At 38.2% G+C, this 14,147-nt stretch overlaps 2 protein-coding genes across 7 annotated transcripts in view; both read right to left on the reverse strand.

Annotated features, from left to right (window-relative positions):
• The window catches only part of LOC137175993 (NACHT, LRR and PYD domains-containing protein 12-like), a 190,581-nt gene that overhangs the window by 106,127 nt on the left and 70,307 nt on the right, over positions 1–14,147 (reverse strand). The gene's annotated exons all lie outside the window — the stretch shown is intronic.
• ptpro (protein tyrosine phosphatase receptor type O) overlaps positions 1–14,147 on the reverse strand; it is a 70,995-nt gene that overhangs the window by 37,057 nt on the left and 19,791 nt on the right. For all 6 annotated transcript variants that reach the window (XM_067581957.1, XM_067581955.1, XM_067581954.1 and 3 more), the window contains exons 2-9: positions 13,828–14,089; positions 13,184–13,339; positions 10,924–11,076; positions 7,243–7,770; positions 6,697–6,858; positions 5,758–5,954; positions 1,666–1,786; positions 832–1,025 (exon numbers count right to left, since the gene is read on the reverse strand). In XM_067581957.1, coding sequence (XP_067438058.1) covers positions 832–1,025; positions 1,666–1,786; positions 5,758–5,954; positions 6,697–6,858; positions 7,243–7,770; positions 10,924–11,076; positions 13,184–13,339; positions 13,828–14,089 — 1,773 coding nt within the window. The remainder of the gene's footprint in view (positions 1–831; positions 1,026–1,665; positions 1,787–5,757; positions 5,955–6,696; positions 6,859–7,242; positions 7,771–10,923; positions 11,077–13,183; positions 13,340–13,827; positions 14,090–14,147) is intronic.

A 14,147-nucleotide genomic window follows, 5' to 3' on the forward strand; every position in this document is an offset into this window, starting at 1 on the left:
AATGCTTTGGGGGATGTAAACAGGAAGTATAACGTTTGCTATGAATTCAATGAGTTAGCTTACTTATGTTAAACGATATTTGTTTATATTTTGGCAAAGTGTCTCCATTAGAAGTATGCTGAATTTGATTTATAACAAGGTATAAATTAAAGGATGGCTTTCATGCTAAAAAAAAATCCTTAAAATGTACAGAAAAGCTGTTAAATACCTCAATTCCATCATTATTGAAGGGTAAATTGACGGTATGAATGAACAGATGAGCATATTTTTTAAATCATCAACAATTAGCTGATGGATTTATTAGATAATTGGCAGGAAATTACAAATCCCATAATGCTTTGGGAGATTCAAACAGGAAGTATAACACAACCAGAGCTCTGATTTGTTTTTCTTAGTCCATATTTGTTTACATTTTGTCAAATGGTCTCCATTAAAAGTCATGTGAATCAGGAAATTTTGAAAAATTGCTGCTCACGTTTCTCCATTGCACCCTCACTTCACCTCTTGTCCTCACAGTTTAAATAGAACATACATTATATAATAAACTAACATACATTATATATTAAACTACAACATCATAATTAATATCAGCCATGCTCATGTACCAGTCAGGGTTTATTGAACAGACCAATCAAAATCGCCCTCTATAGGCAAGCACAAAATCTCATGAACTCTTTTGCAAAAACTAGACTTCATTACGTCTAACTGAATATGTATCCGAGTTTTGTTGCTTTCAGACAAACATGAACAATAATTTCTGTTTCTGGAGTGTGTGTGTGTGTGTGTGTGTGTGTGTGTGTGTGTGTGTGTGTGTGTGTGTGTGTGTGTTACCACTGATGCGATGACGGAGGCAGTGGCAGCGATCTCGTAGTAGGTGGTCCACTCAGAGGCATAGGTGACGGGGTTGAAGAAGAAGGTCTGGAGGACGTACTTGCGGAAGGCAACGTGGTACGGACGCTGCCAGCTCAGGATCACCGCTGTCGGGCTCAGAGCGTAAACACCCAGCTCACGCACACCTGTGGGCTCTAACACAAGGGTGTTTTAACACCTGCGGTTAAATCAAACTCTGGTTTGTTTTCCCTCTTGGTGTGATTCGTTTGGGCAGGTCTGAACACAGTAAAGGCACTTGGGTGCAGATCAAAAAAACCACACCAAGACCCTTTGGAGGAGGGGGTCTCGGTCTGGTGGGAATGTGATCCAACCTCAATCCGACCAGACTGTCAGATGTACTCCCCAAGTTTGAGCGAAACGGCTCCTGTAGCCAGGTGAGCTTTGCATAGTTGGATGTAGATGAGCGAATTTAACAGTTGCTAACAACTAGCCGGAGAATGAATCGAGGTTGGACCTGGACTGGCGCAATGTAATACATTCTATTTGGCTAGTAAACCTCCTTCTTCCTGTCTTTACGTTCTTGTTCCCGCCCCAGACACATCTGACCAATGAGTGAAGTGAGTGTTCTTGCGGAGCTTGTGGTGCTGCATTTTGTCTCTGAACTGAACCAACTCATCCACTGATACAGACCAGAGCAAACGAACTACAGGTGTAAAAAACGCCCTTAGAATCATCTGTGAAATCATTATTACTACATACCTGACAAACTTAAAGAAAGGTAACATGAACTAGAAAAGCTCTAGATGTAGGTGCAGGATACGACGCAGCGCTCACCTATATCGATGATGACGGGTTCAGACGGAGGGCTGATGAGGGGTCCGTTGGTGTGATATACCACCACTCTGTACTGAGCCCCGGGGGTCAGGTTAGTGATGATGTCACTCGTCGAGTTCTCCTACGAAAAAGTCATCAAACAGAAAATCAGTTGGTGCTTCTTTCAGCGCTGAAACCTCACAGGTGAGGGGTCAAACCTGTGACAGTAAATGTTCAACTATGACAGAGTATCAGAGTAAAAGTTGTAACACAATAATTGATTTGCAAGTTTAAAATAATGCTATATTATTTTTGAGAAGAGCTGTAATTTATGAGAAAAAATTGGTTGTAATATTTTGAGAAAAACTTTCTAATCTATAAGGATAAAATTATAATTTTTAAAGATAAAGTCTGAAATTACGAGAAAAAGTTGTAATTTACAAAAAATAATAAAATTACAATATATTGTAATAATATTGTAATAAAGGTAAGGATCTCATAGTTGTAATATATGAGAAAGAAGCTGTGATATGAGAATAAAGATGCAAAATTTTAAGAAATAAAATTGTGATGAATACATATTTTACAGTAAAAAAAAAAGCACAATTTTCGAGAATAATTTTTTTTGAGTCAGAATCTATAAGCATAAAATTGTAATTGTTCAAGAATAAAGTCATAATTGATGAGAAAAAAGTTGTAAAAAAAAAAAACAATAACGGTGTAATTTAAAAAAAGCAAATATTTGGAGAAAAGAATTGTAATAGAATTGTAAGTTTTAATATTATGACAATAAAGATGCAAGATTTTGAGAAAAAATTTAATGTATGTCATAAAGCTGAAATTTTATGAAAAAAAAAAAAAATTCTCCTATTTCAACATATTACCGTATTTCCTCTAATAGTCGCCAAGGCCCTTATTGACCTCAACTGCAGAGGGTACCAGACATTTAATGGCAGCAGGCTTATATTAGAGAGAGGCCTTTATTTCTAATTCCCTCTGTTTGGTAAGTATATTTGCTCATATTTGAGTACGAAGCCTCCTTGTATTCTGATCTGCTTCTGATAAACTAGTTCAGTTGTCAAAACTAGCTTTTTTCTGTTAAGACTTTAAGCCAAGGTATGGTCCTTTCTCTCTCCCAAAGATTACAAGAGAGTTATTCAGGTTTTTATTATCTCTCAGTTAGATTATTGTAATTCTTTGGATGTGGGTGTAGGACAGCTGTCTCTTCATCAACTGCAGTTAGTACAAAATGTAGCCGCTCATCCTCTAACTGGAAAAAGGAAACATGACCACATAACACCAGTATGGCCTCTCTCCACTGGCTTCCTGTCCATTTTAGGATTGATTTGAAGATTTTATTGCTGGCTTTTAAGGCTTTAAATGGGCTGGCGCCACCTTATCTGGCCGAACTCCTGCATCATCATACTCCAGTTAGAGCACTGAGGTCGACCAACCAGATGCTCTTGGATGTTCCGAGATCCAGGCACAAAAAGAGGCGACCGAGCCTTTGCGGTGGCTGCCCCTAATCTCTGGAACAGCTTAACTATTCATATAAAAACTGCTCAGACGCTGAAACTTTATAGTCGCTGCTGAAGATCCTCCTCTTCTCGTTTCATTCAATGAGTTGAGCTTGACACCTTGACTTCATCTTCTATTGTGCCACAATTCTTTTATTATTATGTCTGTTATTTTATTCTTATTTGTTATTTACTTTTATATTTATTTATTTCGGTATTGTAATCCGTTCAGCACTTTGGTCAACTGTGGTTGTTTTAAATGTGCTATACAAATACATTTTAACTTGACTCGCTTCCATTTCTTCTGTACTTGTAATTACGGTAATTACATGTGGAACAATAATTCTAGCGCTTGAGTTCCAACTGCAACATTTTGGCAGCGCACCACTTAGCTGTAGCATGTGGGTAGCAAGTAGCATGCTAATAGAGGTTAGCCAAGTTAGCCTGGTTACCCATGCTCATGTAGTATCGCTACCGCCATTATTATTATTAAATATACGCCGTTATCCCCGTATTTAAACGATATTGCATCTCCTCCGTCTCCTCTGTGACGGTCAGCTAGAGGGCGACGCATGTACTCATAGCACCAGAGTTACATCCAGGTAACTACTATGTAATTGGCACCAGGAGTTTATCCACCCTTGTTTTTTTTCCGTTTTTGGGGCCGGTCTTTATTAGTCTGAAATATTTTAGGAGAAAAGCTGGACTGTTTTGAAAATAAAGTCGTAATTTACAATAAAAAGTCATATTTTTAAAATTAAGCTGTAATTTACAAGATGTTGTAATGACATGCAGTAATAATTTTACAAAGATAATTTTTTGAGAATAAAGTTGTAACTTTATGAGAAAAGGTTGCAATATTAAGCAAATATGTTGTAATTTTAAAAGTTATAATATTTTAAGAATAAAAAGTTTATTTCACTACTCTGTTGTGGTAAACAGTAACATTATGATTTAATTGTGACAGTATTACTTAATGAATTTGTCATATTCATTAAAACTATTACTTTAATATCTGCAGTGACAAAAACATAAAAACTCTTTAACAGGGGTAAATATTATTTTTATCATGTATACTCATATTTACATGATGTATGCCACGATATTTACTAAACTGCCTGTATTTCCTGAATGCAGCAGATGGATTTTCATGAAACCTAAAGCTGCTTTGTTTTTAAATGAATAAAATGTGGAATATTGTGAATCACAAACATTGAACACTGGTTCAGATAGACAGATCGGCTGGTCGGGTCACACCTGTCCCTGTTATCAACACAAACAAAGTCTGTTCAAACAGCCGGAGTCTGGAAGTAAAGCGCTTCACGCCTCGTTTGTGTTTTCACAGTCGAACATAAGCCGAGTCAGTTCCCACATTTACTGTCTGGAACATTTTCCAAACTTCATCGGAGGCTGATTCACAGAAAACAGATTAAAGATTCAACACCAGCAGTCCATAAACTTTCAGATGTTTGTTTTCTGCTGGTTTTGTTTGACACATTTTGACTCTGATTCTTACTTTTTGATTTCAATTTGGGGGATAATCATGGTCCAAATTTTAGAACTACACTTCCCATAATGCTTTAGAGGTTAGCTGTGGGCTAGTTGAGCCCCATTTGACCAACTATTAAGGATTGTAAAAAAAATACCTTAAGAATCTACCAATTACCCCCAAAAACACTTAATTTATACCTTAAAATAATAAAATTAATTTGTGAAGAGGAATGAAAATTCAGGGTTTGTTGCCTCATCAATGAACTCAAAATGTTTAATTAAATTGAAAATTAATGGATTCTCATATGTTAAGGAGGTTGAAAGGCATCAAATAGCATTAAAGCCACTCTGGACTTAACTTTAATTAACACATATTTTTAAGGTATAAACTAAAGGATGGCTTTCATGCTAATTGTTTTTTTAATTTTTTTACACCATAAAAACCCCTTAAACTGTACAGAAAAGCTGTTAAACACATTAATTCCATCATTATGGTTAAATTGACAGTATGAATGAAGTGATGAGGATATTTCTATATATCTGATGAATTGATTTAGTTAATTGTCAGGAAATTACAGTTCCAATAGTCTTTTGGGAGATTTAAACAGGAAGTATTACACAACTAGCACTGATTTGTTTTCCTTAGCCTATATTTGTTCAAATTTAGTCAAATAATCTCCGTTAAAAGTCTTGTGAATCAGCTGTCAGCAGCTCCTGCAGCGTAACATGATGTACAGACAACTATCACTGGATCACTGTGATGATTCTCAGGCAGGTTCTGCAGCCTCTTATCTCTGGTTTCTAAGTGGATTTATGGATGTTTATTGGCAATGGACATCAGATATGATGATATCCTCGGGAAGCGTAAGTCACACTGAATGATGTCAGTATGTGTTTCATGTCTGTGTGTTCAGATTTGACCGAGTTATGATTCAGAGAAGCAGAAGTGTGAGTTTTGGTGATCGGTGGCAAAGGGATTTAATACAAATGTTAGAAAAGCTTCTGAGCTGGAGATGATGCAAATGTAATCTGTGAAAAAATGTTAACTAACATATTTCAAGTGTTCAAAGGTTCAAAAGTTGTTGGTGAGACAGATGAGTGTTACCTCGCTGCAGTAAGTGTTCTCCATCCTCTGGCTCAGGCTGGGTTTGAAGCAGGTTGTAGAGATGACCGACACCAGGCTGCCGTTGTGTCTCTCGGAGGACGGAGCCCAGGACACGGCAGCGGTGCTGGAGTCCAGCAGTCTGATGCTAACCGCCTGCGGACGCTCCCGGAGCTCCTCCAACAGCTCGCCGCCAGGACCTGGAACAATTTAATACATTTTACTGCAAAGATGCAGACACCAGCTAGGAAATATAAGGGATTGTAACATATTCATGTATGTCTGATGGGCTATCAGACCTGTTTCAGTGGATTTTAAGGAGTAAAATTGAGTAATTAAAAAGGAATCCTCAACTTTTCAATTAAAGAGAATTCTGGTTTCAGGCTGTTCTATAAATTTAAAAAACCTTAAAAAAAAAACACCTGCATGGGTTCAGGGGTTTTAAAAGAGTAAAAACTCTTAAATTTTAAAGATTAAAAAACATGTATGTTGATGGGTTTTTAATGTTTAATATTTCTGCATGATTAAGGGGTTTCTACTCCTTTAATTTGTACCTTTTGACTTAATTTTGCTTAATTACGGTGTTAATTGATGGATATATTAATGGACTGTAATATTGTAAGGAATTTTAAACAGATTATCTAAATTTTAAACCTTTAAAAAAGGTCTAAAAAGGTTAAACTACTTAAAATTGATTTTTTTAAAACATGAAAACCATCTTTTAATTTATACCTTTTCTGATCTTTTGGAGTTTTTACACTTAAAAATCAATGCAATTAAGAATGTCTTAATATATTACAATCCATCAATTTATCCAATAATTATCCCCTTATAATCTCATCAAAATTACATCATGATTAATGCATGACTTAATGTAATTTCCTGGTAAAATAAGGCGGATACCACAGTGATTGATTACTGCTCGCTGACTGCTCAACATACTGAGGTAGAAGGTGAAGCCGGTGTCGGCGGCGCTCTCTCTGGCCTCACAGTCTCCAGACGAGCTGAGCGTGGTGACCTGCACTCGGTACGTTCCCGGCTCCGTTAACTCGGTGAAGAACTCGTGAGTGTTTTCATCCACGGTGGCCGTTTCTGTCGAGTTACCTGGAAAACAGAGCGGGACAGACGAGGCTCTCGGGTCCGTTCAGTGTTGTTTTGTATATCGTATGAGCACAAGACTCTAATTTTACACTTAGAGTTCTGTTTTAAATGCATCTTATTTAGGAAAAATTTTGATACATTTAGGAATTTGGCGTTGATTCTTTACAATCTAAAGATAAAAAAGTAAAAAGCAGACTAAGGAGGACCATGAGATGTGGGTCAAAGCTGCAGAGGAAACTAATAAATGGACCTTAAGACCTTAAGTGCGCGATAATGCACTTTGAACATAAATTAACAACATGCAAAAGTAATGTTTACTATTGAAATAGTCTTAAACAGCTTAATCTAAATATTTCAGATTATATTCCTAACTCCCTCTCTGCTCACCGTCTCTGTAGATGTAGATGTTGAAGCCATCGTAGCTGGTGGGGGGTCTGGGCGGCAGCCAGCGCAGCTCCAGCAGGATGGGGGGCAGCTTTGTGGGCAGGACGGAGGCTTCGGGGGGGACGCCCATGGCTGAGCCCGGCTCATTGGAGTCTTCGTACTCTGGTACCTCGGCGTTGACGAACTCGTCCTCCCTGTCGGCAGGAGACACCTCGGTCGGGTCCAGCCAGTCGCTCTGAGAGGCGGCCTCTGTTGTGTTGTTGGCGGCGGCGGCGGCCGTCAGGTTGAAGGGAACCTGAGTGGCATCTCCAGCCGCCTCCTCGGACATGTTCTCCTCGCCCTCCTCAGTGTGAATCTCCTCCTCCTCCTCCTCCTGCTCCTCCTCCATCAGTGGGACGTCCCGGGCTTGGCGGGAGGAGTGCCGGCTCTCCTGGATCCCCTCAGGAGGGACGCTGTTGGGGGCTTCGCCCGGCGCCGCCCTCTGGCTCAGGTCCACGATCTTACGGGAAATGTTGAGGGGGGGGTACGGCACTGTGGAGGAGAGACAAACCAGAATCAGAATCAGAACCAGGTTTACTGCCAAGTAGGTTTGCACACACAAGGAATTAGTCTCAGCGCTGTGGTGCATAACAGTCCAAATATACACAACAATCATCCTAAATAATATAAAAGAGAAAGAAAATGTATTCTAAATGAGAAAAGCTGCTACACGTTTATATCAATTTGTACAAAATATTGACAAGAAACATGCAAATATTCATACAAACACTATAAGAAACATGTGGCTCTGCAGCTCTTTGACCTTTTTATACACAAGATGTAGAACAATCTGATCTGTATGTTTTCACCTCCGTCCCACTAATAGTTACAGCTACAAAGAGCAACTGTCTGTCAAAGTGAACTCACTGCTCCTCCTGTCATTTAAATCCTGTTTGGAGCAACAACATCGTATTTTTAAGTGGATCTCTGAGTTTTTTTGCCTTTGCTACTTTCTGCTAATCTGACAGATGGAAACATGCTGACACCAACAGAAGCTGATCAGATGTGCTGATGTAATATCAGCTACAGGCAGGTGCTGCTGTTTTCTTTCAGACATGTTTTTACACCAGATTTGTTCACAGTTCGGTCAACTGGTTCCATTAAACGTCTGCTGATTTCACTATTTATTTATTTTTGCTATAAGAAATGTTTTCCCTTTGCTGTAAGGAAAAAATCCTGGAGAAGGAGGGTTGTTATATATTCAGGCAGTAGTACAATAACTGGAGTTATTTTTTCTCTATGTGGCATTTGCGGGCCTCCGTACATTATCGATATTGAAATGATTAATTAGTGTTTCATGTTGTAAAAAACACAAACAGAAACACAAGAAATTTGCCTGATAAATTATGATCATTTAAATCAGGAAACAGTCACTGTCTATCATTAAAGACCCGCCTTCATACGGCTGCTTTTGAGTCCACTTCATTTTAAATATACAATCAATTTGTTTTACTTTTGTCTGTTACAGCTGCATATTGATTCATGTTTTCATTATTTAACTGTATCTTAAATTTCTCTGTGAAGCACTTTGGTCAAAACCTTTTATTTGTCAATGTGCTCTTTAAATAAGTTTAACTTGATAATTCATGTGTTCATTTTGGATATTTGGAGCTTGTGTTTCTGTGGGACGCCAGACGTTTTTCATGCTGATCAGTTTTCAGTATCGATACCTAATAGGTCTGCATATAGTAATCAATACCTTTAAAAGGTATCGACTGAAATAACTCAGTACCAAGTAGCATCCAAATCTCCAGTCAAATGATTCCTGCATTTAATCCTTTTTGTACCCAGAACTAGAAAAAAAATGACTACTTGCATGGTTTTGCTCACGGCCAATCACAGCAAGCGTTCTTCAGTTTAATGTGTGATTGGTCGACTACTGCAGCAGCTACAACCCATACAGTCTGTAGTGGTCCTGTTGTTGTAGTTTAATTTATTTTAATAGTTTTTTTGCTTACAAATGGTCCCATAAAAAGGCTTTAATACTACCATGTGTAATTTGTTTATTGAACTTTTGATTGTATTTTATTGTTGGTTGTAGTCTGGAGGCTTGATAACAGTTACCATAAACTGCTCCTCAGGGGGGTTAAAAAGGACGTGACGCAGGTGGAAACATGTTACTGGAAATGTTCAGTTATTGGTGTAAAATTCAGCATCATCATCACAGTAAACTGATGATTTATGTTTTGTAAAATGTCATCCTCTCAGCAGAGCATCGTTAGAAAAACAGCAGCAGACTAATGAGAGTACACAGTCTGACTCATAGAGAGACGCCCCCCCCCCCCCCCCGGGTTCTGCATTATTGATACGATATAAACACCAGCAGACATTTCATTACTGTTCTCACGTCTCTTCACACTGATGAATGAGCTCTGAGACTGAAACATTTCTCATTTTATTATCTGAACATGAGAGATTCATAAACGACTGAAGCTCAGACACACGAGCTGCATCTGTAACAAATATCCAGAATAGAAACATGAATTATCAAATTGAACTCAATTAAAAAAAAGAACATTTACACAGAACAGGTGTGAATGTGACCAAAGTGCTTCATGGAGAAATTTATGATACAGTTAAACAATTAAAACAAAAATAAATTGATATCATGAAAATTTCTTGTATTTCTGTTCATGTTTTTAAAACATTAAACGTACAATATGTAATTTCACTCAATCAAAACAATAACAACAGACGGAGTGTGATGACGGTGTGAAGTAGCAAGGGATCATGGGAGTTGTTGTCTTCGTTGTTAAATAAGCAGCTTCAGCGGGATAGGATTACTCCAGTGTTCATCATTCAGGATGTTTTTACCCGCAAAGTCTCCTCCTCTCCAGAACAAACAGACCCGGAGATTACAGGTAAAAACACTGAATAAAGCTGTTTCACCTAAAAAATCAGTGTTTCTCTGACGATGTTCGGTGACCACCGGACTTCCTGGAGGGGCTGTTAGCCGAGCTGCTGCTAACGTTTGTCCAGTTTATTTCTCTGATAACTTAAGATCCAGACGTCCAATGACTAAAATCCTTCTTCCGGCTAAAAGATATAGTTAAAAACCATCTAAATTTATCATGAAAATGTGGCTTAAAACTGAATAAAAGTCACTTTATAACAGTTTGTGTGGAACAACCACAACGCCGATGTATTATCTTGTATGTGTGTAAGTTACTCTTTGGTAGACGCCATTGTAGCGGACAAACACAGCGCCGCCGTATGCATCTGGTGCGTGTTTACTCTTTGGTAGAGGAGGTATGACGCCATCGACAGGCGACCAAATGAAACGGTCCGTTACTTTGATTAAATTACAGATTTCTCTGAGTTTGAACATTGTTGGAAACATTTGGGATAATGTAAGTACACAACTCAACAACATATATAACACAGGTCTAGTTGTTTTTACACATTTTAATGTGGAATAATTACATATTAGAGCTTTAACTACTAATTTATCATTTTAATATTCATAACAAATGGAGCCCAGCACGTGTCACAGCTACATTGTTGGAACAAATATACATAAATGATGAGCCCTCATGCACAAACTGAAAATGTGCACAATAAGTGCAAAACAAATGTGCAAAATATTAGAGGACTCATGACGAAATGACGGTACATCGCTGAACTGTGATGTCACTCAGTGTTTACCTGTCCTGTGATGGAGCGGCGTGTGTGTGATGTCACTCTGCGTAACCATGGCGGTCTGGTACACGGTGGCCTCTGAGATCAGCTGGAAGGTGATGTTACGGTAACACATCCCCGGTAACCAGTGCTTGAACACCGTTTTCCCTTTGTAGAAATCTACAAACAAACAAAAACAGAAAATATATCTTATTTAAAGAATCTGCATGATAATGACACTGAGATGCAGGATTATAACTTTCATACACAAATATTACATTTTAGAGCAAAAGTGGCAACATAGTGGTAAAATACTCCAGAACAAGTTAAAGTCCTGAATTTAACTTTTAAATAAAGTAAAAGTAACTAATAAACATGAAATTGAAAAATAAAAACTTCATCTGAAATTCAAAATAAAGCAGATAATCCATAACGATGTATTAATGAACAAATTACAAACAATTACTGCACATTATCCATTAATTGTCCATTTAAATTCCCATTAAAAACATCTTAAATACGTAACCATTAACAGGTACAGCGATGGGCTTTTCTATGGATATCGTGATAATATCATTATTGTGAATTCTTCTGGCCACGATAATCATGTAGTGAAGATCTGATATTGTGACAGCCCTACTACACTTCACATTGAAGAGATTATTAATGAAAAATCTTTTTCTTTTTTCTGGCAAAATATTAGTTTCACGTTAAGTTTACTTTTATTTTTTGTTGGATTATCTACAGTTTCAGGTGGTTTTAAGGGTTAAAAACGAAACAAGAATCTCTTAACTTGAACCAAACAATCCTTCAGTGTTCATTCTTACATTAGATTTCTTACTAATTCCTGACTTAAGCAACTTCTGTGGTTTGGAGTTGTATCAATATTGTGGTTTTTTGGTGTGGGCAATTATTAATGTTTATTACTGACACAGTTTACTAGATATGATCAATCTGTCTTTAGTAACAGGCTATGTACCACAGTCCTTTAAAGTAGCTGTAATTAAACCTCTTCTTAAGAAGCCTACTCTTGATTCAGGTGTTTTAGCCAATTATAGACCTATATCTAACCTTCCATTTCTCTCTAAGATCCTTGAGAAAGCAGTCTCTAATCAGTTATGTGACTTTCTACATAACAATAGTTTATTTGAGGATTTTCAGTCAGGATTTAGAGGCATCATAGCACAGAGACAGCACTGGTGAAAGTCACTAATGACCTCCTAACTGCATCGGATAAAGGATTTGTCTCCATACTTGTCCTGTTAGATCTTAGTGCTGCATTTGACACAATTGACCATCAAATCCTTTTGCAGAGACTGGAACATTTAATTGGCATTAAAGGAACTGCATTAACCTGGTTTAAGTCCTATTTATCAGACCGATTTCAGTTTGTACATGTTAATGATGAATCCTCCATGAAGGCAAAAGTTAGACACGGAGTTCCACAAGGTTCTGTACTTGGACCAATTCTATTCACCTTATATATGCTTCCTCATCTCACAGGAAACCCTGGGATGCAGGCCGAGCCTTCGCTGTCCTTTGCGGTCTTGTTGGCATCCTTCCCTGGCTATTGCTATTTATTATTATTATTTTTGTTATTGTTATGATTGTTGTTATTCTGTTTCCCTCTTTCTTTCTCTCTCTCAACCCAACCGGTCAAAGCAGATGGCGCCCACCAAGAGCCGGGTTCTGCTTGAGGTTTCTACCCGTTAAAGTCGCCAAGTGCTCCTGATGGGGGAACAGTTGGGTGTAAATTAGAGTACGGTTTAGACCTGCTCTATGTGAAAAGTGCCCTGAGGTGACTTTGTTGTGATTTGGCGCTACATAAATAAAAATTGATTGATTGATTGATTGACAGTTTACTGTTAGCTGACAGATTTTTTTGTCAGAACGGGGAAATTAATTATAGAGACCAAAACCGTTGTTTGTACCAGGCTGTAAACATGTTTATTTCTGCTGTTAAGTTGGACATTTTAACATGGAGGTCTATGGGGGTTGACTCACTTTTGGAGCCTCAAGTGGCCATTTGAGAAACTGCAGTTTTTGGCACTTTTACATTGGCTTCATTTTTCAGCCCTGGAGGTTGGCACTTGGCAAATTCATATATTGGAATATATATCAGAGGTTTTTAATGCATTTTCTGTGTAGTTTAAGAGGTTTTAAAGGAGAAAAACCATTTATAATTTACAAAGAAATCATTATAAGAACCCTTTTCACAGTAAAAGTAAAACAGAAATGCTCGAGTTAAGAACGACAGAGTTTAGAGCCTGTGAACGAACATCTTTACCTTTATAGAGCATCGAGCGTCTCTCTTGTCCTTCGGTGTAGCTGATGTTTACTCTGCTGAAGACGTTACCGGCTGGAGGCTCGATTTCAAACACCACGCCGGTCTCTGGAGACTCTTTATAGTCGGATATCTGAACGTTCTGAAGAGGCAACGGCTCTGACGACAGAAAACACAACAAACTTCAAACATCTGGACGACTTAAACACTCCAACGTGTCCAGATGAGAAACTAGAAAATCCAATTTACACAAAACTCATATGGAAATTATGTCAAATGGGCTTTTGGTTCCAATGTGAAATATAACAATTTGTGGTTCTGTTACATGAAATTAAATCAAACTTCATACATGGTGTCAAGTTATTGTTGATGTGTAGTCATTAGACGTCTACTCAGATTATTAATGTGTATATTTAAGGGGCGAAAACATCCAAATGTTTTTAAGAGTTGGTTTCAAAATGATTTTCTGTCAATCATAGTGTTAATATAAGATGATAACACACTCTGAACTGTGTAATTACTGTTCAATAACTGCACAGCTCATCATGGATCATCCCACACGGTCACATTTATAAACTCTGTGATGTTTGATGTTTCTATGACGACGACTTGATGGTTTCCTGCAAGAAACTGGTCCGGTTTCTTACTTGTGAGGACAGAGACGGTCTTGATGGGTCTGGACCAGGACTGTCCCTGTCTGAGCATCAGACCCACGCTGTAGCACAGACCGTGAAACGAAGTGTTGAACAGCAGCGGCTCGCTGGTGTTCACGAACTGCACCACGTTCAGCCGAGGTTCTCCGGAGATCTGAGCTGCGTACGCCGTCACGTTTTCCTGCAGGTCCGAACGCTCCAGCGTCGCCACGATCAAACCTTCGTCGTTCAGAGTCGCCTGGAACGCTGCGACGCTCTGGAAAACAGAAAGAAAGAATCATGAATTAACTCCAGACATGGAGAATAAATCAAAG

The sequence above is a fragment of the Thunnus thynnus genome, chromosome 23, assembly GCF_963924715.1.
Source record: "Thunnus thynnus chromosome 23, fThuThy2.1, whole genome shotgun sequence".
Classification (NCBI taxonomy): Eukaryota; Metazoa; Chordata; class Actinopteri; order Scombriformes; family Scombridae; genus Thunnus; species Thunnus thynnus.